This window comes from Lissotriton helveticus, chromosome 4_2, assembly GCF_964261635.1.
Source record: "Lissotriton helveticus chromosome 4_2, aLisHel1.1, whole genome shotgun sequence".
Classification (NCBI taxonomy): Eukaryota; Metazoa; Chordata; class Amphibia; order Caudata; family Salamandridae; genus Lissotriton; species Lissotriton helveticus.
The window spans coordinates 91,018,664-91,042,469 of record NC_136064.1 but is presented as its reverse complement, the minus strand read 5'-3'; the positions used below and the strand labels follow the sequence as shown (position 1 = coordinate 91,042,469).

Genomic DNA, 23,806 nt, shown 5'->3' with positions numbered 1-23,806 from the left:
CTTTCTGAGCACTGCCATTTGGTGTGAAAGGGTCATGGAGTGGGTTTGCAGATGTTCTTGTGGAAGGAGAGAAAGTTTCCAAGTGAGTCCTGCCCTTTTGCCTGCTCCAGATTACTTCTTCAGTTGGGCTGATGACAGCCAGGTGCAGAAACCTCACACCCTACTGCAGATCCAGGTTGAGGGCAGCCCCAGCACTACCTGCTGTGAGAAGCATTACTCTACACACAGGCTGTTTGTGGAGAGTAATCTGAGAAGGACACATGAAATAAGAGAAGGTGGATCCACATCCCCTGTACAGAGGCTGTGTATAAAAGTGGCACCCAAACCAACACACGTCTTTTCCAGTTTAACGTCCTTTATGACCAGGACAATGGAGTGCTGTGCAGAATACTCAAAGGACAGGTGTGAAAACCAGGGCAGTGTCTGTCGGAGGCAGTCTCTCAACAGGGGGGGACACACTTTCTGCTGGAGGAGTTGTGGATCTACCTGAAGCATCTGGCATCCTGCCTGCATACTGAGAGAAGGAAGGAGTCTGCCTGGCCCAATAGAAGGAGAGCCTGTCAAGGAGGAGAGAAAATCAGTGTTTCCCTCGAGGCAGAGGGACCTCCAGAAACAGCTGACGGCACAAGAGCGAGCTATAAGGACCCCATGTGTTGAGTACCCCTGGTCTCTTACTCTGGTTCCAAGCCGGAAACGCAGCTGTCAAATCGATGCAGGCCTGGTAGGGGGCTGCGACTACCGTGATTGTAATAGGACTAACTGAGGTTCCAATCAGCACCGCAACTGCTGTGACCATCGTAGGCCCGGTCCACAATGGCCATCCGCCCAGGTGGGGCTGAATCACCGCAAACGGACTGCAGTGGCTGGGTGGGCACCTGTGCCAGCACCGCACTCAAAATTCGGAGGCTGGGCAGGTGTACAGACAGATGGCGACCAGCACCTGGGTTCGCACAGGGTCTAGCAACCTTGCAGCTCGAAGCGGGACCCACAGGAGACATGTGGTAGGGACACCAGAGCCATAAAGAGACAAACGAGGACTCAACTGTGTCTATCCAATACACCAAAGAGGTGAGAATTGAGCGCAGAGTGCATAAATGGCTGTATCTATGCTTCATTTAAGATATGACCTCTTTCCCAGAAAAGGGGAGGAGGGGGGGGGGTGATTAGAGGGACATCTGGGAGGGTAGAGGGGAGGTATGAGGATTTGAGGAATTAGAGAAGGGTTCAGAGAGGGTGTAGTGCCTCAACAAGAATTACACCCAGGCCAACTCAAACTAGATTGTAAAGGTTAGTTCAACAGTTGGATTAAAAGCACTTTCTTTTTTGGACTGGACACTGGAGTTATTCTGTCTGTTAGTTGATTGTTGAGTGCAGAGTAACAGCACCACACTACTTCCCTGAGAAGCCTGGGACTCCTTGCCCTACCTCCCTACGTATGGGGTTGTACTTGACACACTTTGCAGACCCACATTAGGATGGACGGACGGGCATCAATGGCAAGCCATCTCAACCCGCATAATAAAGGCCCAGTATCTGAAAATAGGTGGAAAGCAGTATTAGTTCCAGTTCCAACTTTCTGGAACAGAACAATACATTCGTGCTGGCACAGTATGATAGAAGCAAAGGTGGTGGGAGTAGATTTTGACACTGCGTCCTTAGATCAGTTAAGGCATCGGAGTATAGAGACGGTGGAGGGGTCCCAGCAACAAGGACAGGGTGGGTCCTTGTTATTTTTTTGATAAAAGACCAGTTAGAGAAACTGGGCGTTAGGAAAGAAACTGATGAACTTTGGGGAGGGTACCATCTTCGCAACCCAGGGAGGGAGAAAGTAGTGTGAGGCACTCTCAGCTTCGTAGCACACGTTTTCCCTAGACATACAGCTCCAAATTCGCTCTCCAGTACTTTCCCAAGACATTCCTCCTCCTCCACAATTTCAAGCGCAGTATTGTCTCCAATTCTAGGACTTACCTCCTTGGGTGGGTTAAATCTAGCTGAGACCTTGAACAACAGTTGGTTCTCAAGAAAGCAAAAGCTGAGGAAGAGGCGAAGACATGGGAGTTCAAGAGAGAGAAGTTCAGATTCGGTTGTGATGAACTAGAGTAAAGAAGGCTGAAGAGACAGGAGTACTGGTCCTTTAAGGAAGGAAAAGGGGGGCAAGAGCAAATGGAAAGACAAAAGAGAAAAAAACAAATCGGAGAAAAGAAAAGATAGGCTTGGAGAGGAAACGCCACAATGGCAGTAGAGACAGTTACATCAGGGAAAGGCAATTTCACTGCCAACTATGCAGGTGAGCTTGTGCACCTGCATGTGGGGGCCAGGATACTGTGGAATGGTTTGTGAGTTATGAAATTTCTTATAGGGTGCAGGTTTTAAATGGCATGTCCAAGGCAGCCACTTTAAAGTGTTGCTCGCCCATAGAAGTTACTATTTTGGGAGAACGTCTGCAGCTGATCAAACAAACTACGAGCAAGTGAAAGAAGACCTGATCAAACGGTTTGGGCTGAAACTAGCTCAATACCTTCAGAGAGTAACAAAAAATAAATAAAAAGAGCAGATGGTGTATTTCGAAATTGGAATGAACATGGGTGGGGGAAGTAGGCCAGTGATTTTCATGCCCTTAACCAATTGATTCAAGGAAGAGTGAATTACCCACTTACCCAACATCGGTCAGAAAAGGATCCAACTAGCAGCGTTCGCTAGCATGTGGTGAGCTAACAATTAATAAAGGGCTGGAGCACCATGGCTTGAAGCCAAAGGAACAGACTAACGCTCAACAGACTGATTTCAAACTCGAGGGTAATGGTCAGCGTAACTCCCATGAGGCCAAGAGAAGACACAAGCAGGAAGAGAATTGGGTTCCAAGTCATCGATAAGGGAGGTTATTTTAAGCCCAGGGTGATAACTTTTGTCAAGTGTAACGTGAAGGTTCATGTTACACTTAAGTGAAAGATCCTGTACCAGCTGCACCCATGGCAGCAAGTGTGTTGATTGTGGGCAAAGGGACCTGAGAAGACCCTTGTGTACTCAACCTAGTAGCAATGGACTTTCGGGAGAGGGATCCAGAAGCCCTCAAGGACATCCATCTAAACAACATTGAACTTGAGGTGGAAGCTAGAATCAGTGGAAGGTTTCTGTTCAGAAGGATACAGGATCTTACAGTTGAGGAGATTTTTGATGGTGCTAATGGCATCGAGTCTGTTGGCCAGTGGGGATGACCTGGAGTATCCAATTGCCCGAGTTGGAGAGGAAATCAATGGCATGTGTACCTTGGTTAACACAATGGTAAGAGCGAAGCAAGATGCTGTATGCCTCTTGGGGAACAACATAATTGCCTCTGATTTAGTACTAAGACCAGAAGCCTACATGGCTTGGCCCACCTCAGCTGTTTTGACCAGAGCACAGACTGCACATCAGTCTCGTTAAAAGACTAGGACCATCCAAGATTTGCCTAGACCAAAAGAAGGAAGTGAATGGATCAGGGCAGATTCTAAGAAAGGCACTGGTTGTGGTAATAGTTGAACCGGCTCCAGAGAGGAAGATGAGACAGCCAAAGTGGCCCAGGTGTTGGAATCTGGGTGACTGCCAGAGTAGCAAGGTTGATAGCTACAGAGAGATCTACCCAACTAATTCTGCCACAGGCAAGTTGAGCGCCCTATGCATGCTGGGCTTCGGAACGAAACAAATAACAGGTCAGTAAGGAAGTGGTTGGAAGGCATTATATTGGCTGGGCGGCTTAACTGCTTTACATTGAGAATGGGAATCTTGAGCCAGGAGCCAGCAAAAGGTTAGTTGTTTCCCCAGAGCACAGGGATATTCTGTCACTGTCCCTCCAAGTGCCCTTAGCCGGATAATTGAGCCCCAGAAAGACCCAGAGTAGGTTGGCCTCTTTGTTTTACCGGCCACAAATTCACAAAGAGTCAGAGAGATTCAGTAGGAATCTGCCAACCGAGTGACAAGTCAAGAGGTAATACCTACGCACCATTAGAGCCACTACCAGTTGTGGGCATACTGCAGGTGGGAGTTGATATTGTTGGTCCATTCTACCCTCCACTGCCCCAAGCTTCAGGCAACAATTATATCTTGGATGTGATGGATCACTTCATTAGAAGAGGTAGCTCGGAGGAGCAGTACTTCGGAAATTTAGCTAGGGCACTCCTAGGAATTTTTTCTAGGTTTGATTTCTTAAGACTGTGATTTGTGACTGGGTAACACATTTTGTCTCCTCATACATAAGAGAGGTGGGAGCGAGGCTGGGATGACCTACCACTTCTCCATGGCCTACCACCCACAAAACAATTGGTCAATAGAATGATGTAACAAGACTCGGAACGTGATGGGAACTTTACTGAAGAATTTCAGGAGGAAGTGGGATCTTCTCTTGCCATGCCTATTTTTTCACCTACAGATAAACTCCACAGAAGGGGGTATGGGTTAGTTCCGCTGACCCTGATTGGGAACCCTTTGTGTGACCCATTCACTTTAGAGAAAAGCAGAAACGAACTTTCCGGCCACTTAAAAAAAAAAAATGTAGAGGGCTATGTGATTGGCCTCAGGAAGTAAATGGCACAATACACATGTCAGCTGAAGAAAAATCATCAGGTAAGCCAAGTGCTGATGGAATGGTATGACCAAAGAGCAGTGCTAACTGTGTACTCAGTGGGTCAGGAATGTTGGTGCTGAAGCCCATATGTCCAGAGCTTTGGAGTACAAGTGTAATTGTTCACACAAGGTAGGGCAGAAGATATCCAAGGTCAACTACTTCGTAGAAAAAGTTGCCACAAGGGAGCCAAGGAGGGCATGATGCATGTGAATGGGGTCAAGCCATACCTCTGAAGGGACTAAACAATGAACATTATTGCTATGGTGGAAGAGATTAAGGAAGACAGTGAGCTTCTTCCTGATATACTGAATTATCCATCAGAAGGCAGCCTGTTGTATTTTTAGAGAAGATCAGTAATGTGACCAGACATATTTTTATGTCACAGGGAGTGAGGACTACTGGCTCAATTAAAAAAAGATCTAATATTAGGTGTATGCCCAGGACCTTGCAGTAGCTTACTGTATATTTGGCAAGTATGGGTGCATGTGAAGGCGTGTCACACATATGGTGATAAGCATATACATTGACCCTGAAGTAATCAACCCTCATGACTGCAGTTTTTCAGGGCTGCTTGTGACTGAAAATTAATCGCATTGCAGAAAGTGGTCCTCAGATGAGTATCTACTATTTCTACCTGTGACTCACAACTCCTTTATGCGTTTCCGCCCATACCCTCGGTTCCTCGGGATCTGAGGAAGATTCGCCAAGACCGGACCCAAGTCATATTGATCGCCCCGGATTGGCCAAGTAGGGTGTGATATACAGATATTCTCCACCTCTCCTCGTGCCCGCCGCTCCGTCTCCCTCACAGGGCAGATCTCCTCTTCCAGATGGAGGGGCAGGTTCTACACCCCCACCTCCAGACCGTACACCTTTATGCCTGGAGATTGAGCGGGGCAACCCGATTTCCTTTTCTCTTCCACACGATGTGGTGGATGTCATCTTATCGGCCAGGCGTGACTCCACCAAGTCCATTTATTCTTATAGATGGTCTAAATTTGTTTCTTGGTGTGGGGAGATGTCCGTTGACCCTTTAAGGGCTCGTTTGTCCAATATTCTTTCATTTGCACTTTCATTGGCCCAGCAGGGTTTTGCAGTGGCAACTATCAAAGGTTATTTGTCAGCCTTATCTGCTTTCCTTTGTTTGCCGGACCAGCCCTCTTTGTTTAAATCTCCAATTGTGTTACGTTTCATTAAGGGCCTTACTAATAAATTTCCTCATACACCTTTTATTTTACCTCAATGGGACTTGAACCTTGTTCTTCCGTTCTTGATGGGTTCTCCTTTTGAACCTTTACACACATGTCCCTTGAGACTTTTGTCTTTTAAAACAGTCTTCCTGGTCGCAATTACCTCGGCAAGGAGGGTAAGTGAGCTTCAAGCTCTTAGTTTAAAGCCCCCATTCTTGACCATTCATGCTGAAAGAATGGTTCTCAGGACCAGGGCTGCTTTTCTGCATAACGTGGTTACTCCTTTCCATTTAGGACAGTCTGATACCCTCCCTACCTTTTATCCTCCCCCTCACCCTTCCAAGGAGGAGGAGGCTTCATCGCTTGAAACCTAAGAGGGAGGTGAGCTTCTACCTGGACAGGACAAGGTCGTTCAGGTTGGATGACCAGCTGTTCGTTGGATTTAAGGTCGTTCAGGTTGGATGACCAGCTGTTCGTTGGATTTGCTGGCAGCAGGAAAGGAAGATCTGTGCACAAGCGCACTCTTTCAAGATGGATAATATTATGCATCAAGATCTGCTACTCCCTGGCGGGTAAGGACCCTCATGAGGGTATAAGAGCTCACTCTACTAGAGCAAAGTCTGCTACTTCTGCTTTATCTAGAGGTGTACCTGTTGAGGATATTTGCAGAGCCGCGACTTGGGCTTCCCTCCACACTTTCGCAAAGCATTACTGCTTGGATGCCGAGGTGAAGAGGGACGGCCACTTTACGCGCTCTGTCCTCCAGGATTTTCTGGTATAGGAGAGTGGACACCCTCATCCGGGAGTGGGGACTGCTGTGTGACTATTCACAAGGTGAGGAATCCACTAGCAGATTTATCTATCAGAAGAACAAGTTACTTACCTTCGGTAATGCTTTTTCTGCTAGATACAGTATCTGCCTTTGGATTCCTCACTGACTCACCCGCCTCCCCGTTGTCCACTCTGCTATACCTGAGTTTATATATTTTTATGTATATTTATATTTGTATATATATTGGTGTTTTTCATACCTTTGCTATGCACTGGGTGTGCAGTTTTGATTTGTATGTACTATGTACTCTGTATATTTGTACATCTACTGTCATTGGTCCTGTCACACCCTCTACACCAAAGACCAGGCAGGTTAGCAAGTCTTCCGCGGTCTTGTCTATTCATGTGAAAGTATCTAAACCTGGCAGTAAAGGACATTTCTGAGGCAGTGCTCTTGCTATTGCCAACATGCTTTCCCAGGGTTCTTTAAAAATGTACGGACCCTAGAGTCTTGCAGGCTATAGTCCCAATCAACCAATCGTCATTCCTGGACACCCCGGCCACAATGGATGGTAACGACTCGATGATGCACATCTGATCTAACAGCGACCTTGCATTCTTTCCCTGCTGTTTTGCAATCCTTCACATCATACCAGAGGAACAACACCTAATCCAACTAGAAAAATTACACAGGTGGTAACCCATCTTCATAACCAAAGGCGTTCACAAAGACTCCATCCTCTTACTAATGACCTTGAATCAATATTTGGCGCTGCACCTCTGATAACTTCTGATCGACTAAGACATCAATATCTATGAGCACACGCCCACACCCAGCTCTCCTTGAAGATGTCAAAGTTCACCAGCAAAGTTATGTCGATTTGTGTAGCGCATTAATGACCCTTGAGGGTATCCAGGCACTTGGGCAGTTGTATAGGTATGTGGTCCACTCAGGGTTTAGTTGAAAAACCAAGTCCTCAGCTTCTTGCGGAACTCAAGAATGTGAGGAGATGTCTCGGAGGTGTTGAGGGAGGTTGTTTCATGTTTTGGGTGCGATTTAGGAGGACGAGCGACCTGCTGCTCTGCTTTTCTGGATGCAAGAGTGTGTGCGACTGAGTCTTGAAGTTTGTAGACTTGTTTGCAGGATTCGTATATGTGTTTGAAAAGTTTGAATTGGCTGCACTTGTGAATGGGGAGCCAGTGAAGCTTCCGGAGGTGCAGTGTGATGTGGATGTAGCACGGGAGGTGGAGTTTGAGTTGTGCGGTGGCATTCTAGATGGTTTGGAGATGCCTGAGTAGACTCTGGCGGACAAGTGATCTCCCCCTAAAAACCACTATAAACGACCACCGGCCATTTGCACTAGTTGCTCCCCATCTGATTACAACGAATCTCACTCCGCTATCTCCCATCCACTCCCAGGCTTTTCTACAGCCTGTGTATGTGGGCACAATCCTCAACTAGAGCCCTCTACTCCTCTACGTGCTGTGTTGCTGTGCACTTCGATTCCCGCTATGCAAGTCACAGTTCATGCCAAGAAAACAAAAACAGAATTATGGAGAGTTGAAACCCATTTTCTTCAGACTCTAATGTGGATCGGTAAAGGCAACATTAATGATTTATTGATGCAATGTGATTTAAAAAAGATGATTTACGACATAAAACGGAACCCAAACTGCATCATTCTAAAAAAGAAAAGAAAAACATGAACAGCTGCTGAAAAGCAACAACAAAGCTGGCTGCTTCTAACTAGCAGGACATAAGTAGCTGTACTTACCAATAGCTTGCCCCGCGGGGACTCTTGTCTACAACATCTGTGCATCTGGACTGTACCCTAACTGCCACAAACCAACACACGGACTCTGATAAGCGATGCTTACGACCAAAGCGCTATAGCTCTTAAGGAGAACACCGTGACCACAGCAGACCCGCCCAGAGTACGTACCTGTTTCACATTATATCCTGCTTTAGCACTGCTTTCAATGTACATCACATTGACTTCTTTGGCGTTTCTCTCGCCCTCCTCTATAGAAACTGGTCTACAGCGATGAGAACAAATCAAACAGAACAAACTCATAAAAAAAGTCAAAAGTAAAGTTACAAAGCAAATTAAAATAAACACAAGATGGCAAATGAAAATAAACTATGAACAATGAACTCCAGAGCTCTTTCCTCTCTACATGTTCCCATTTGACAGATAAATGGCAAACTCGATGGTTAGTAATATTATGAGGCAAACAACAATTCCAGACAACAGCTTCACAGGCATCAGGTGGTAGAAACAAAGCAAGGGAGTCCTGAAACTGTAGAGCACATTCAAAGTTCAAGGCAAGGAGTGCGATCTGACCTCTCACCACCAGGGGACTATTCTGAGATTCGGTCATTAGAATTTACACAGACTAATAAAACCCAAGTTTTCACACGACCTTCAAATACATCCCCTCCTTCACCGTCTATCGCCTATAAATGAAATAAATACAAACACAGAAAGATATAACCCGTGCAAAAATCAAACAAAAGTAAATAACTTGCGGAGTAAAGCAAAGCATACCTAATGAATTGAGTATATAAATACAGTTTGTAAGATTTATATGAGCCATGTTCAAAAGCAAAGCTCAACGATAACAAGGGGTTTCTCAAGTAACTTCTGAACTTCGGTCTATGTTCTCTTTTAGCATCTTCCTGCTCTACATCTAAGCGAACGGACAAGTCATTTCTTTCATCGAAGGTAGGAATTCTCTCGATAACTCCCCCTTCGCAGGGTGTCCTGGATGTTATATGTAAGGCACAAGCTTGCAGTGGTAAGATACAATGGTGGCATGCACATGGAAGATTTCACCTGTGCTCGCCCAGTTCGTCTGCACAGGGTCAGTTGACAGCGTTAGGCCACAAAACATACACATACCTAGCTGTTAATGCAGTACTACCTGATACTGAACTGTGAGCATCTTATGAGAATGAATAACGAGAAAGCAAAGTTACTCACCTGCAACCTGACCTTTAGGGCATTTCTGCCACAAAATCATACACTTGTAGTTACTCTACTCCGACATTCCACTGCCAACTCCCCAAACCCTCCTGCGGTGTCATGCATATGGAGGCAGTTTAGTTCAGTTAAAAACATGGGGCTTTTGTGGAAGGATGTGTATAGTGTACCCTTTTCACCAAAGAGAAGACAATCCCCTTTTTAGGTCTCGCCTACGCAGCGCACATGCGCTGCATAGGAAAGAGACCTTTAGCCATCTTTGGGGGCAAAAAAGTGCACGCATTGCATTGCTTCCAATGGCAATGCGTGCACGTCTGGCGATTCCCTTGCGGGGATATATGGTGGTGCCATATGTTCGCAATCATTGCGCCATGTTGCTCGCTCCCGCAGGGGAATCGAGCAGGCCCCTTCCCCCTGCTGCCGTGCGAGGTGCGCGCTTGTGCTGGTTTTTCTTCCACCCGCTAGAGCTTGGTCAACCCACTTTATTCATTGGCTATTTTCAGTGAATGGCTGCATTTGAGGCTGGTGTCTCGGATCTACTGTTCTCTCGGCGAAGGGTAGTGCGCCTAAGCTGTACAAGTCATGCCAACCGGCTTGTTGACTCGCATTGAAGTGAGACCGCGTGCTGCCTGCCCTTTATATCCGCGCCCCACACTCTGGTCTGGATCGTGTGCTGACGAGCCCAGGCTAGGCCTCTATATGATCGAATAATGACAGCATGTTGCATGTCTAATATTAACTCGACCTGCGACTCGGCGCTGGTGCAGAGTGCTTGCCTTTTCAGTCCCATTTCCTGAAGTAAAGGCTTGTCTTTTCGTATTAAGGCAGCCCCTTGGACTGATGCGGGCGCTGTTTGCCTTGCACACTATTGGCTCACGTGGCACGGCACGACTGCTTCAGGGAGGTGTGTCCAGCTCTGCAGAAGGGAGGGAGCTCCACAGACAGCAAAACAAGCCTCCTTGCTTCTTAGAGCCGAGAGCGTGCCAGAATTTATTCTCGGCTCTGAACGTATTTACCAGATATGCAGGCCAGCCTCGTTCTGCCCTGCTGTGGGCGCAGAACTTCATTGCCCTTCTTGTAAACAACACAGAGTGCTGCCTTAAAGCACACGGTATGAATGCAGTTCAGGGTGCTGCACGTCTCCACCACTGCACCCCTTTGCTGACCGTGGTTCCCCTCCAACTCTTGTGCTACTATATAAAGCGCTGGATTGCACAGCACTGTTATACTCTGTACTGCTGCTTGCCTGGCTTTGTTAGTGCTAGTTATCGATTTCATTATTCGCATACCAGTTAAACGCTATACTATCACCGACTGCTTCTGTTTACATAAAAGAATCCTGCTATACTTATAATTTGGTTTTCATATAGAACTGTGCTGACTGGATTAAGGCATTGTCTTAGGCTAGGTTTGTGCTATGTAAATACTATATACGTGCATATATACAAATGGGTGGGGAGGGGGGAGATGCGGTGGTTGAATAGGCAATATTATTAATGACTGAAAACGCCATTATCACACAAGTCATGCCTCTCTGTTTCTGGTACTGTGGTCTCTGGGACGCTACCACCAAAGGAAAGAGAATCCTGGCCTACACAAATTACTATTGGACGTAGGGTAGTGATGTGGAGTTGACTAGGCACTGCCCCCCCTGCAGTTCTGATCTATCTTTACAGTTTAGGTAGAAGTCAATGTGCTACTTAGTATGCCCTACTACAGTGACACATGCATTGTTGGGACCGGTAAAGAACTCCGTGAAGAGCAGGCTTCCATTTTACTGGAGTAAATCTACTTTCATAATATTTTATTGTTGATTCACACTTGTATATCGTACAATCGTGCATTTGTTTGGGCAGCACAGCACCTATTGGTAGGCCAGCAAGAATGACTAAACACTTACAGCATGCTGCATTGTAACCTTTTACTGAAGGGAATATCTGAGTCAGCAGTGAGTCTGTTATTGTGGCCTAATTAGTATATATTCTAGGGTGTTTCAACAGCAACTCCTCATGTGTTATTGCATCCAGTCCTGACCTACGGCCCTCTGCTTGCAAGTAAGACTAAAGCAACCCCGCAAATCCATTTTAAAGGCAATCTTCACTCCTCACAGTGCCTTGTTTATCTGCCATTTTACGAAAACCCTCCTTTTAGCACCTTCTGCTCTTTCGAGGTGTGACCCTACCCTACATATGCTTCCAATAAAGCATCTCTACACTTAGAGCAATGCAATATAGAATTTCATCCCTGGAACCTGCAAAACGTATTACCTACTGGCTGGCTGCCTGCCTCCGTGCTGGGGCACTTTCTTAGTATCTGTTGCACTTTACGAAACAAATCATTCATTCATTTATTACCAGTGCACCCTGGTCCCAAATATAAGGGTCCACTTTCTGTAGTGCAGGGACCTTCACGTCTGGCTTGTACCTCAGTAGTGCCTTCCAGTGCTCTGTCCTGTTTGTCGTATGCACTGCTGATGCCATTAACCCCCCCCCCAGTCCTACCACTTTGATCACGATGACGTTGCCCTGAAGAACTTTGCCAGGTTCTTCTATCACCAGTCTCACGAGGAGCGGGAGCATGCAGAGAAACTGATAAAGTTGCAGAACCAGCGGGGTGGCCGTATCTTCCTTCAGGATGTCAGGGTGAGGTGCTCACTTTAGAATCTGTCTTTATGGGCCCTCAGTGTTTTGGTCTTCTGAGACCATTAACTCCTGAGCTTTAATGCCGCTTATGGCTTATTGAGAACATAAACCACAAAAACAGACTTGATAAAATGCTGACAGAAAGCTTCCATACAGCAATAGTTTCCTCAGATAAGGTTTATTTTTTTTGTGTGCTAAATTTAGCCATTCTCTTCAACTTGCTGTAGCACTGGGTTGTCTTACTATTGACTCTATTCCTGCTACATTTTGGGGTTAAATGCTGGAGAACATTTTTGCGGCGTTCTGGTTGTTTGTACAGATGTTTCTGCATGGTAGCACAGCCAATAGGTCTCGCCTTTGGGACCTTATAAGTGGGTAACCATGCAACAGTTAATGTTGTTGCACCAAGGATATTGTGCTGCATACCTAAATACTTAGAAGGTCCCAAAAGCGAGACCTATTGGCTATGCCAATGCTTGTTATTACAGGAAGGGGAAGAAAAGATAAACAGACCTACAGGTAACTAGAGCACACGCTAGTGTCATGGTTACAAACTTCATTCATGAGCTCAAGACCTTTCCCCGTAACATGCTTGCAGAACTAAATACCAAAAATTTCCATAAGAAAAAGTTACTTACCTTTGATGCTAATGTATCTAGGGGATATCACGCCTACTCACAATTTTCCTACCTAATGAATATCCTCCTGGAGCCAAACAGGATCTAGCCAAAGACTTCCACAGTAGCAGGTCTCCACTGCCATGAGGTGCTGTCACTCTACTCTAACTGCGGCACCAGCCATCACGGATATGACAACATCGGATAATATTATATAAGGCATCCTCGCATCAGTTTCTATTATATTTTCCACCACTAATCAAGGTGTGCAGAGATGACTCAAGAAAGCATGAACAACAGTGACAATAGTAGCAGAAGTAGATCTGCATGCCTTGGGATCTTTTAATAAACTGCTCTTATTCATCAAGGCGGTGAGGAACCCGTGGAAAATCAAAGTATCTATCTTGAATTTCATTAGCAATCAGAAGGACCCTTTACTATTGATAAATAGTCCGTCCTGCAAATTCTTTAAAAATGGGTTCCTTATAATAACATTTTAAAAAACTGAGGGTGGGGTGTGATGAGATTCAGTAATGGCCATAGATCAAGCAAGTCATGCAAAAGAGCCGTGGTCATCACGGTGTGCCTGGGCTGTAAGACAGCAATGTTTTTCAAAGGTGTTCAACAAAAAGTATGTCTAATTGCTGTTCAGCAGATATCAGCCATTGGGATGCCATGACCCTCATTTTTGCCAGCCGGAGGGTTTTTCTTGGATAAAGTGCATCTTCTCGTTACACACGGTGGCCCAAAGTGAAACAGGACATTTGCGGATTATCCACCTTGGTCTTATCCGGTGCCGTCTACGTAACACGATACAGCATGGCTGGGATCCTTCCTCTTCCTTGGTCAGGTGAGGAGGTATGAAGGATGAAAGAGTGAAGGACTGACCCACTGTGAAGGTAGCTACAACTTCTGGCATGAAAGATGGGCAAACAACCTCAAATGGGCTCGCCCAACACAAGGCAATGCTGTGCACTTTGTTTGGGCTGGATGATATGAATGTGTGGATCACCTTTTCTAGTGAAGAAGGGTTTAGACCAATTACTGACATATACAGGTTATTTCCTGTACAGTAAACCGTAGTATAGCTGCAGCAATTTGTCATTTCTACTGTAGCAAACTAATATATGTTTGGGTTTTCCAAAGACTGCCCATGCAATTGAGTACCTATGATTTTATGTCAATTTTGGTGATGAAGACGGAATTCTGACCCCTCGTGAGCAGGGACCAAAGCACAGCACTCGAAAAAATAGCCCCTTGTATAGAACAGCAATATAACCAACCTCAAATATTGCAAAATGTAAAAACTATCTATAAAACCATAACCGCCGAAGGATAACTGACTGGGGAGGGCAGATTTCTATACACTTTGCATGGCAAGGAAAAGCACTGGGGTACAGTCAATATCAACATGGAATCCCAAGAGGGCGTTAAGATTCTTTTCTTCCTTTGGTTAGCCTGCTCTCTCCCAAGTCAGGCAATCCGTGGAAGAGGCAGGGCGATGCCTTTTAAACAATTTGTCAAAACACGGGCTTGAATGTTTCAATATCAGAGGAAAATCAGAGGGTCTTTGCCTCTGATGAGTATAAAATATGGCTTGTTGAGAGATATCCCAAACAGGGACACTGAACTGGAATGAGCAATGATTTGAGCTGGCTTATGAATGGCATACAATGTTCTAATATATTCTTCATTATATTATTGCTGTAGTACCTGTAGTCCAGTCCTTCCTTCAAACTGCTAGATGTGCATCGTACAGAGACTGACTTCCTGGAGAGCTGGTGTGTGCCAGCCGAGTGTCCTTACTATTGCCTCTTCTGCAACAGGCTCTGGAACTACTGCCCTCTTCAACCCACGTGGACCCTGTGCTAAAGGAAGGGGGAATCTGGTAACACATTCTCTTAAACATATTGGGGCAGTTCCTACAGGGGGAACCTTCTCTGCTCAGCTCATCAGATTACATCACTTATCGGAGGAAAAAAACGATCCAGATGCGAGGATGCGACAGATTTCATAAAATCCAATAAACATTACTCTTAGATTTGGACAACTTCGTACACCTTCAAAGAAAAGGTTATTCACTATCATTTAAAAGTAGCTAAAGGAAAAACTTTTTTATCAGAAGGCGAAAATGACATGTCAAAAAAATCTGAGGCCTGCAAGGAATTTCCTTTCAATGACTAATTTCTTTAATCACTAGTAGGAAATCTCTCACTAAAGCCCCAAACCACAGATTTTTAAATAAGGAGTATTCCCAGTACGATAGGCTAATCTACAAACAAAATACATTTAAAGGGAAAGCACCTGCACGTCTCAGCACTGCTGCAAGACATTTAAAGGTAAAGTACCTGCACGTCTCAGCACCCCGCTCAATCAGCATACATTAATAGGCCAGACCGCAGAAGTGCTGGGACGTGCTGGTACTTTCCCTTTAAATCCATTGCAGCAGTGCAGAGACGTGCAGGTGCTTTCCCTTTAAATATATCGCAGCAGTGCTGAGACGCGCATGCACTCTTCCATTAAATGTATCGCAGTAGTGCTGAGACGTGCCGGTACTCCCCCATTAAATGTATCGCAGAAGTGCTGAGACGTGCCGGTACTCTCCCATTAAATGTATCGCAGAAGTGCTGAGACGTGCCGGAACTCTCCCATTAAATGTATCGCAGAAGTGCTGAGACGTGCCGGTACTCTTCCATTAAATATATCGCAGAAGTGCTGAGACATGCCGGTACTCTCCCATTAAATGTATCGCACAAGTGCTAAGACGTGCCGGTACTCTCCCATTAAATGTATCGCAGAAGTGCTGAGACGTGCCGGTACTCTCCCATTAAATGTATCGCAGAAGTGCTGAGACGTGCCGGTACTCTTCCATTAAATATATCGCAGAAGTGCTGAGACATGCCGGTACTCTCCCATTAAATGTATCGCACAAGTGCTAAGACGTGCAGGTACTCCCCCATTAAATGTATCGCAGAAGTGCTGAGACGTGCCGGTACTCTCCCATTAAATGTATCGCAGAAGTGCTGAGACGTGCCGGTACTCTCCCATTAAATGTATCGCAGAAGTGCTGAGACGTGCCGGTACTCTTCCATTAAATATATCGCAGAAGTGCTGAGACATGCCGGTACTCTCCCATTAAATGTATTGCACAAGTGCTAAGACGTGCCGGTACTCTCCCATTAAATGTATCGCAGAAGTGCTGAGACGTGCCGGTACTCTCCCATTAAATGTATCGCAGAAGTGCTGAGACGTGCCGGTACTCTTCCATTAAATATATCGCAGAAGTGCTGAGACATGCCGGTACTCTCCCATTAAATGTATCGCACAAGTGCTAAGACGTGCCGGTACTCTCCCATTAAATGTATCACAGAAGGGCTGAGACGTGCAGGTACTCTCCCATAAATGTATCGCAGAAGTGCTGAGACGTGCCGGTACTCTCCCATTAAATGTATCGCAGAAGTGCTGAGACGAGCAGGTACTCTCCCATTAAATGTATCACTGAAGGGCTGAGACGTGCAGGTACTCTCCCATTAAATGCATCGCAGAAGTGCTGAGACGTGTGTCACCTTACATGCCAACATTAGCAATGTATACACAGAAGGCAGAATATAAAGGGGGGCATTTAAGAGAGATGGCTTTCTTCTCTATGCCCCAGTCACAAAAACACGACCTCTAGTGTGCTGCCGGATTGGACCCAGCGGCAAGGATGCACATCCTCCTCTGCAGACGAGTGAGGGTCAAGCAGATCACCAATTCTAGAGCCAACTCCTCCAGCTCATGGTGGGGAGCGGGGACCGGTCTTAGATCTAACTGTTGGAAAAGCAGCTCATCCCAGAGCCCAAGAGACTCTCCCTGCCCACACTCTGTAGTTCTGCAGCAGTGCTACGGCCAGTGCTCAATCTGGGCGGCAAGTAATAGTCATTTTTAATGTATATTGAATTAATAATTACCTGTTGTTGTGGTCATCTCTAAATTAACCAGACAGCGCCACATTGTGGCAGACTGTCACAAAAGCAGGTGTTGACAATCTAGTGCAGGTGCCGAGCACTAGAAAGCACCGGCTCAAATTAGGCATTGGCTAGGACTTCCCCGGTCCTACGTTTACTTCAAAAGCTGACTGCACACCGGACAGACTACTTTAAAGACAGAAACTGAAAGACCCATATTTGTATGTTTCATTCAACTACTACACATCAGAACAGGAAGTGCACAGTAGAGGCCCTCAACCCGTCCGAGAGCTCCCTAGTCAACTCATTTCTGAAATGGTACTTCAAAATTCATTACAATTTCCAGAGCCTGGTACTGAATTCCAACTACAAAAGCAATTCAGGGTCAGTGAAACACAGGTGATAAAAAGTATTGATAATTTACACAATTGAGCTTGTTTCATTTCGTCACCCATGTCACTAATAGCTGCAGTTTTTGCTTGCGGCTGTGAGATCATATGGCTGAGACTTCATTACCTCTTGTCTGCTAGATCAGTTTTATTTCCCACCAGCATGATGATGACGTCACTTCCTCGCTCTGTTCTTACATCGTCAATCCATTTCGATGTTTGCTGGAATGAGTTCAAGTCTGTTCAAAAAGATGAAAAGGTTGGTTAAATCAAATTTCAGAACAATGATGGTTGTTAGAGCATGTACATCGATAACGCCTCGAAAACAAGCAATATGCATTGTGACGACATGAACACATCAACCAGCACCTGCGCAACCTCCCCTGGCTCCCCGTCGAGAAGAGAGTCACGTTCAAGATACTCACCCACCAGGGTCGGATTGGGATTTCAATTCGGCCCTGGCAGTCCCAAAAAAGTGGCCCTCATTCGCAGGTCGTGCTTTTTCAGAAAACATCATTTGATTAGTCTCATTGGACTATTTTTAGAGAAATGTTTGGTAACCGAAGCACTCTAAAGCCTACAGAATTAGTAAGATTGGTGAAAACTAGAAGCACTGCATTTTGGCCAGGCGGGCGAGGTGAAATAAAATGGCACAAGGGACACAATACCTGATCTGGCTAGGGTTGCCACCTTGCAGATTTTTTACTGGCATGATCTGTATTTTAATATCCTGGCCGGTGTGGAAAAGAAAATGTGAAAGTCGATTTTTACTTCTGATCAGTATGTAAACAGTCAACCTAAGCTGAAAGCACTTTAAAATATGTTCTAAAGAACAAGTTACTTACCTTAGGTAACGCTTTTTCTGGTAGATACAGTATCTGCCTGTGGATTCCTCACCTTGTGAATATCCCCCTTGCGTCAGCAACATTCGGAAAATTTTTCGTAGCACGCCGGCGTGGACGACGTCATAGGAACGCGGCATCGCGCGCGACTCCGTCTGACGTCACCGACTCCTTATTAGGCCTACGTCGGCGTGATGACATCAGTTCCGCCCTTTTTTCCGTGCCTTCGAGGCACCCGGACGGACCAATGACAACAAATATACATATATACAGTGTACATAGTACATACAAATCAGAACTGCACACATAGTGCGAAGCAAAGGTATCAAAAACCCAATATAAATACAAATATAAATATACATAAGAATGCATAAACTCAGGTATAGCAGAGTGGCAACAGGGAGGCGGGTGGGTCAGTGAAGAATCCACAGGCAGATACTGTATCTACCAGAAAACGCGTTACCGAAGGTAAGTAACTTGTTCTTCTGATAGATACATCTGCCAGTGGATTCCTCACCTTGTGAATAGAGTCCCACAGCAGTCCCCACTCCAGGAGGAGGGTGTCCACTCTGCTACACCAATAAATCTTGGAGGACAGAGCGCGCAAAGTGGCCGTCCCTACTCACTTCCGTATCTAAGCAGTAATGCTTCGCATAAGTGTGGAGGGAGGCCCAAGTCGCGGCTCTGCAAATGTCCTCAACAGGTACACCTCTAGACAATGCAGAAGTAGCAGACCTTGCCCTGGTAGAATGAGCTCTTATACCCCCAGAAGGGTCCTTACCGTCCTGAGGGTATAAGAGCTCATTCTACCAGGGAGTAGCAAATCTTGATGCACAGGATTATCCACCTGGAAAGTGTGCGCTTGTGCACCGCTCTACCCTTCCGGGAGCCAGCAAAACCAACAAACAGCTGGTCGTCCATCCGAAAGTCCTTTGTTCTGTCCAGATAAAAAGACACCGCCCTCTTAGGGTCCAGACGGTGCAGTCTCTCTTTCTCCTTGGAAGGGTGAGGGGGAGGATAGAAGGAAGGAAGGGTAATGGACTGTCCTAGATGGAAGGGAGTTACCACCTTAGGCAGAAAAGCAGCCCTGGTCCTAAGAACCATTCGATCAGCATGAATGGTCAGGAATAGGGGCTTAGAACTAAGAGCTTGAAGCTCACTCATCCTCCTTGCCGAGGTAATCGCAACTAAGAAGACCGTCTTGAAAGACAAAAGCCTCACGGGACACTTGTGTAAGGGTTCAAAGGGAGAACCCATTAAGAATGTCAAGACAAGATTCAAGTCCCATTGAGGCACGATAAATGGAGAAGGAGGGAACTTATTAGTGAGGCCCTTCAGAAACCTCAAAACCACTGGAGATTTAAAAAGAGACGTCTGATCCGGCAAACAGAGAAATGCCGATAACGCCGAAAGGTAACCTTTGACTGTGGCAACAGCAAATCCTTGCTGCGCCAAAGAAAGAGCAAACTGCAAAATATCGGACAGATGAGCCCTCAAAGGGTCAATAGCCTTCTCCCTACACCAAACAACAAATTTAGATCATCTATACGAATAGATGGATTTGGTGGAGTCACGCCTGGCCGAAAGAATGACATCCACCACATCGTGAGGGAGAGAAAAGGAAATCAGGTTGACCCGTTCAATCTCCAGGCATGAAGGTGTAATGTCTGGAGGTGGGGGTGTAGAACCTGCCCCTCCATCTGAGAGAGGAGATCTACCGAGAGGGAGACGGAGCGGCGGTTGAGAGGAGAGGTGGAGTAGGTCCGTGTACCACACCCTTCTTGGCCAATCCGGGGCGACCAATATGACTTGGGCCCGGTCCTGGCGAATCTTCCTCAGAACCCGAGGAATCAATGGTATGGGAGGAAACGCGTAAAGGAGTTCACTTTCCCAACTCAACTGAAACGTGTCCCCCAAAGCTCCTTGCATCGGATACTGGAGTCTGCAGAATGACAGGCAGTGAGCATTCTCGCGAGTGGCGAACAGGTTCACCCGAGGAGTCCCCCACATTTGAAAGATGTCGTGAACAACCTCCGGATGGAGCCTCCACTCGAGGTCGGCAGAGAACTGCCGACTGAGACGTACGTTCAGAACTCCGGCCAGATGATTTGCCATCAGACAAATCTGATGGTCCTGAACCCAGGACCAGAGACGCAGAGCCTCTCTGCAGAGACACTGCGACCCTACTCCTCCCTGCTTGTTGATATACCACATTGCGGTCGTGTTGTCCGTCAGGACTTGAACCGACGGACCGCGAAGGGAAGGGAGGAAGGCCTTGAGCACCAGACGTATCACCCGCAACTCTAGAAGGTTGATGTGAAGCAACCTTTCCTCTGGAGACCAAAGACCTCCAGATCCCCCAGATGAGCACCCCACCCGAGAGTGGATGCATCCGTTATCACTGTGGCAACCGATGGAGGCAGTTGGAAAGGCTTTCCTTGAGACAGATTGCTTTCCACGCCCCACCAAGACAGATCTGCTGCAGTTTCTCTGGAGATCCTCACTGACTCCCTGAGATCTCCGTTGTGCTGATACCACTGCCTGCGGAGGCACCACTGGAGTGCCCTCATGTGCCAGCATGCATGATTGACCAACAGAATGCAAGAAGCCATCAGACCGAGCAGACGAAGGACCTTCAGGACTGGAACAACCGCTCCATTGTAGGATAAAGGAATCATTTCTTGTATGTCGCGAATCCTTTGAGGTGGAGGGAATGCACGACATACAGTAGTGTCCAGTACCGCACCTATGAACAGGTTGCGCTGGGAGGGCACCAGGTGAGACTTGGGTACATTTATCAAAAAACCCAACCTGTGCAACAACTGAGTTGTCTCTTGCAGATGAAGGAGCACCTTCTCTGGCGACTCTGCTTTGATCAGCCAGTCGTCCAGATACGGGAATACAGGAATTCCCGACCTTCTGAGATGAGCTGCCACCACTGCCATCACCTTGGTGAAAACTCGAGGCGCAGTAGTAAGTCCAAACGGAAGGACCGCAAACTGGTAGTGTTGCGACCCTACCGTAAAACGGAGATACTCTTGTGCGACTTCAGGATGGGGATGTGGAAATAAGCATCCTGCAAGTCGATCGACACCATCCAGTCTTCTTCCAACAGCGCTTTAAGAACCTGCGCAAGAGTGAGCATCTTGAACTTTTCCTGTTTCAGATACAAGTCCAAGATCCTGAGATCCAGGATTGGTCGAAGTCTGCCATCCTTTTTGGGGATCAGGAAATACCGGGAGTAGCACCCCTGACCCCTCTCCTGCTCCGGAACCACCTCTATCGCACCCTTTCTGAACAGTGCCAGGACTTCTTCCTGCAGGAGAAGCAGGTGGTCCTCCGAACAAGAACCTTGGCAAGGAGGGTCATTGGGTGGGAACTCCTGAAAAGGAAGTGCATACCCATTTTCTACGAGATTGAGAACCCAAAGATCTGATGTAACCGATTCCCAATCCCGTAGAAAATGAGTAAGCCGACCCCCTACTGGACCCGCATGATCCAGAATGGCGGATCTAGGTCTGCTTAGCTGTTGTAGGTGGGGGGTGGGTATTAGAGGAGGAAGTAGAGGAGGAAGAGGACTGACGTCCACGTCCACAACCCCTTTGTCTACCTCTCTATGACTTGTACAGAGGATTCCGTTGTTGCTGCTGTTATTGGCTTTGTTTGAAGGGACGAAAGGAGGACCTGCCAAAGCCCCTGAACTTCCTGGTGGTAGAGCCTTTCGCTTGCAGGCCCAAAGATCTAGCCGTCGCCCAGCTATCTTTGAACCTCTCCAAAGCCGTATCCGCTTTCTTACTAAAGAGGCCAACGCCGTCAAAAGGCAAATCCATAAGAGTAGCCTGAACGTCAGCGGAAAACTCTGAAGACTTTAGCCAAGCGGCTCTTCTGGTGGCCACTGAAGAACCCATCATTCTAGCCACAGAGTCCGCCGTGTCCATGCCACTCTGAATAACCTGGCGGGCTGCCGCCTGAGTGTCCAAGACAACCTCGTTGAAATTTTTCCTGTCTTCCTCCGGCAGCTTAGTTGACAACTGCTTAACCGAATCCATTAAGGCATGCACATACCTTCCTAGTAGACATGCAGCATTTGTGGATTTCAAAGCCATGCTACCCGAGGAGAAAACCTTTTTAGCAGCTTTATCCAATTTTTTGGAGTCTTTATCTCCAGGAACCTGGGGAAAAGAGCCTGCTGACCTGTTCGAACAAGCGGCCTGCACCACCAGACTTTCCGGCGAAGGGTGAGAAGACCAGAACTCAGGGTCTCCAGGAGCCACCCTATAACGCCGCGCCACTGATCTGGACACCGCAGGTGCAGACAAAGGCTTTTTCCAGACCTCTAAAATCGGTTCAGTCAGAGCCTCAGTGAATGGCAGAGTCGGCTCAACAACTGAAGAAGGCGAATGCAAGACCTCCGTGAGGATATTAGATTTGAACTCCACTGTAGGCAAAGTCAAATTCAGCAATACAGCAGCTTTTTTGATTACAACACGGTATGGCACCACATCCCTAGAGGGTGCATCCGAAACCACAGGCAACCCCCATTCTGGAGAAGGTTCAATGCTACTTGCACTATGCAGATCTTCAAAGCAATCCTCGTGCTCCTGAAGCTCGCCTTCCTCCACTTCAGGTTCCCCATATTCCTTCTCCTCCAAGAGACGCTGGGCTCTACGCCTCGACCACTCCAGACGAATCGAAGTCGTCGGATCCGGTAACGACTCCGACGGAGTCGGAGCCGGCGTCGAACGAGGAACTGGAACAACAGGAGGTTGAGAAGCCGGAACCGGCGTCGAGCCCCGATCCAAATCCCGAGGTCGCTCCGGAGCCGGCGAACTCGTGAAAGGAGTCGATGACCTCCGCGGCGCCGAACCGAGCCAAGGAGGATATGGCGCCGGCATAAATGGTAGAAAAGGCGCCGGTGCATAAGCTTGGAGGACACCCAGGTTAAATGACAAAGGACCCATGGGACCCGCAGGTGCTCCAGTGGGGTACATTGCCCTCGCATAAACACCAAACATGGCATTTAGGAAATGCGAAGGGTCCTGACCAGGACCAGGAAAGGGAGGGTACGAACCCATTGGCTGCTCCGTAGGAGGCTGCTCTGGATTCGGCTCCTCTTGACCCTTTTGACCTTCCAGGTCATCCTCCGGAGTCGGTGTCTGAGGAACTTCCACAACCTCTTCATGCTCCGAAGACTGACCCGAAGCTGGATTCGGCTCCAACTTCGGATCCGGAGAATGCTCTTGAGACCGTACCGGCGAGGCTCCACCTTCAGGCTCACCAGCAGGAGAAGGAGACACAAAGTCCTTATGATGTCTTCGAGAAGACTTCCTCTTCGAGTCCGACGACCCCAAATGATGACGAGAACTATGCTTCTTCCTCTTGTGTTTTCTCTTTGAGGATTCCCGAAGAATGCAAAACAACAATAGGAGAGGCAGGGAGATTAAGGAACTCTCTCTTAGTCCCCGGTTTAGTACGTATAAACAAGAAAAGAGAGGTTATATGAGTCTCAAAGAGCCACAGAGAAGGAGCGATGTAACTGGGGCATCACACACCCACTTTGGGTGGTTAAGAAAGCCCTCACACACCGACCTGGTCAGTGTCATGCTTCATCATCGGGCCCCACCAAAGAGGCCGAGTGCCTCTTTGGTGTGCTACGACGCCAGAAGACTGCGGAGCTGGTTGTGTGGAAAGGGCGTGCAGTGAGGTATAAAGTTAAAAGTGCCTAAAAGGGTATCTACAAAAATTATTTTAATGAGTGATCCCTAAGACACGGATAGACTGACTGAAACTCTAACTCTGAATTAACCAATCCATTACCTTTGGC

The 23,806-nt window shown here is 47.0% G+C and overlaps 1 protein-coding gene across 6 annotated transcripts in view; it reads right to left on the bottom strand.

Moving 5' to 3' along the window:
* RAB41 (RAB41, member RAS oncogene family) overlaps window positions 1-23,806 on the bottom strand; it is a 419,208-nt gene that overhangs the window by 55,767 nt on the left and 339,635 nt on the right. For 3 of the 6 annotated variants that reach the window (XR_013594051.1, XM_078640170.1, XM_078640172.1), the window contains exons 5-6: window positions 17,268-17,379; window positions 8,505-8,598 (exon numbers count right to left, since the gene is read on the bottom strand). Coding sequence is in view for 5 of the 6 variants with exons in the window: in XM_078640170.1 (XP_078496296.1) it covers window positions 8,505-8,598; window positions 17,268-17,379 (206 nt within the window). In the remaining variant the exon portion in view is untranslated. The remainder of the gene's footprint in view (window positions 1-8,504; window positions 8,599-17,267; window positions 17,380-23,806) is intronic. The other 3 variants (XM_078640169.1, XM_078640171.1, XM_078640173.1) reach the window with 1 other exon arrangement.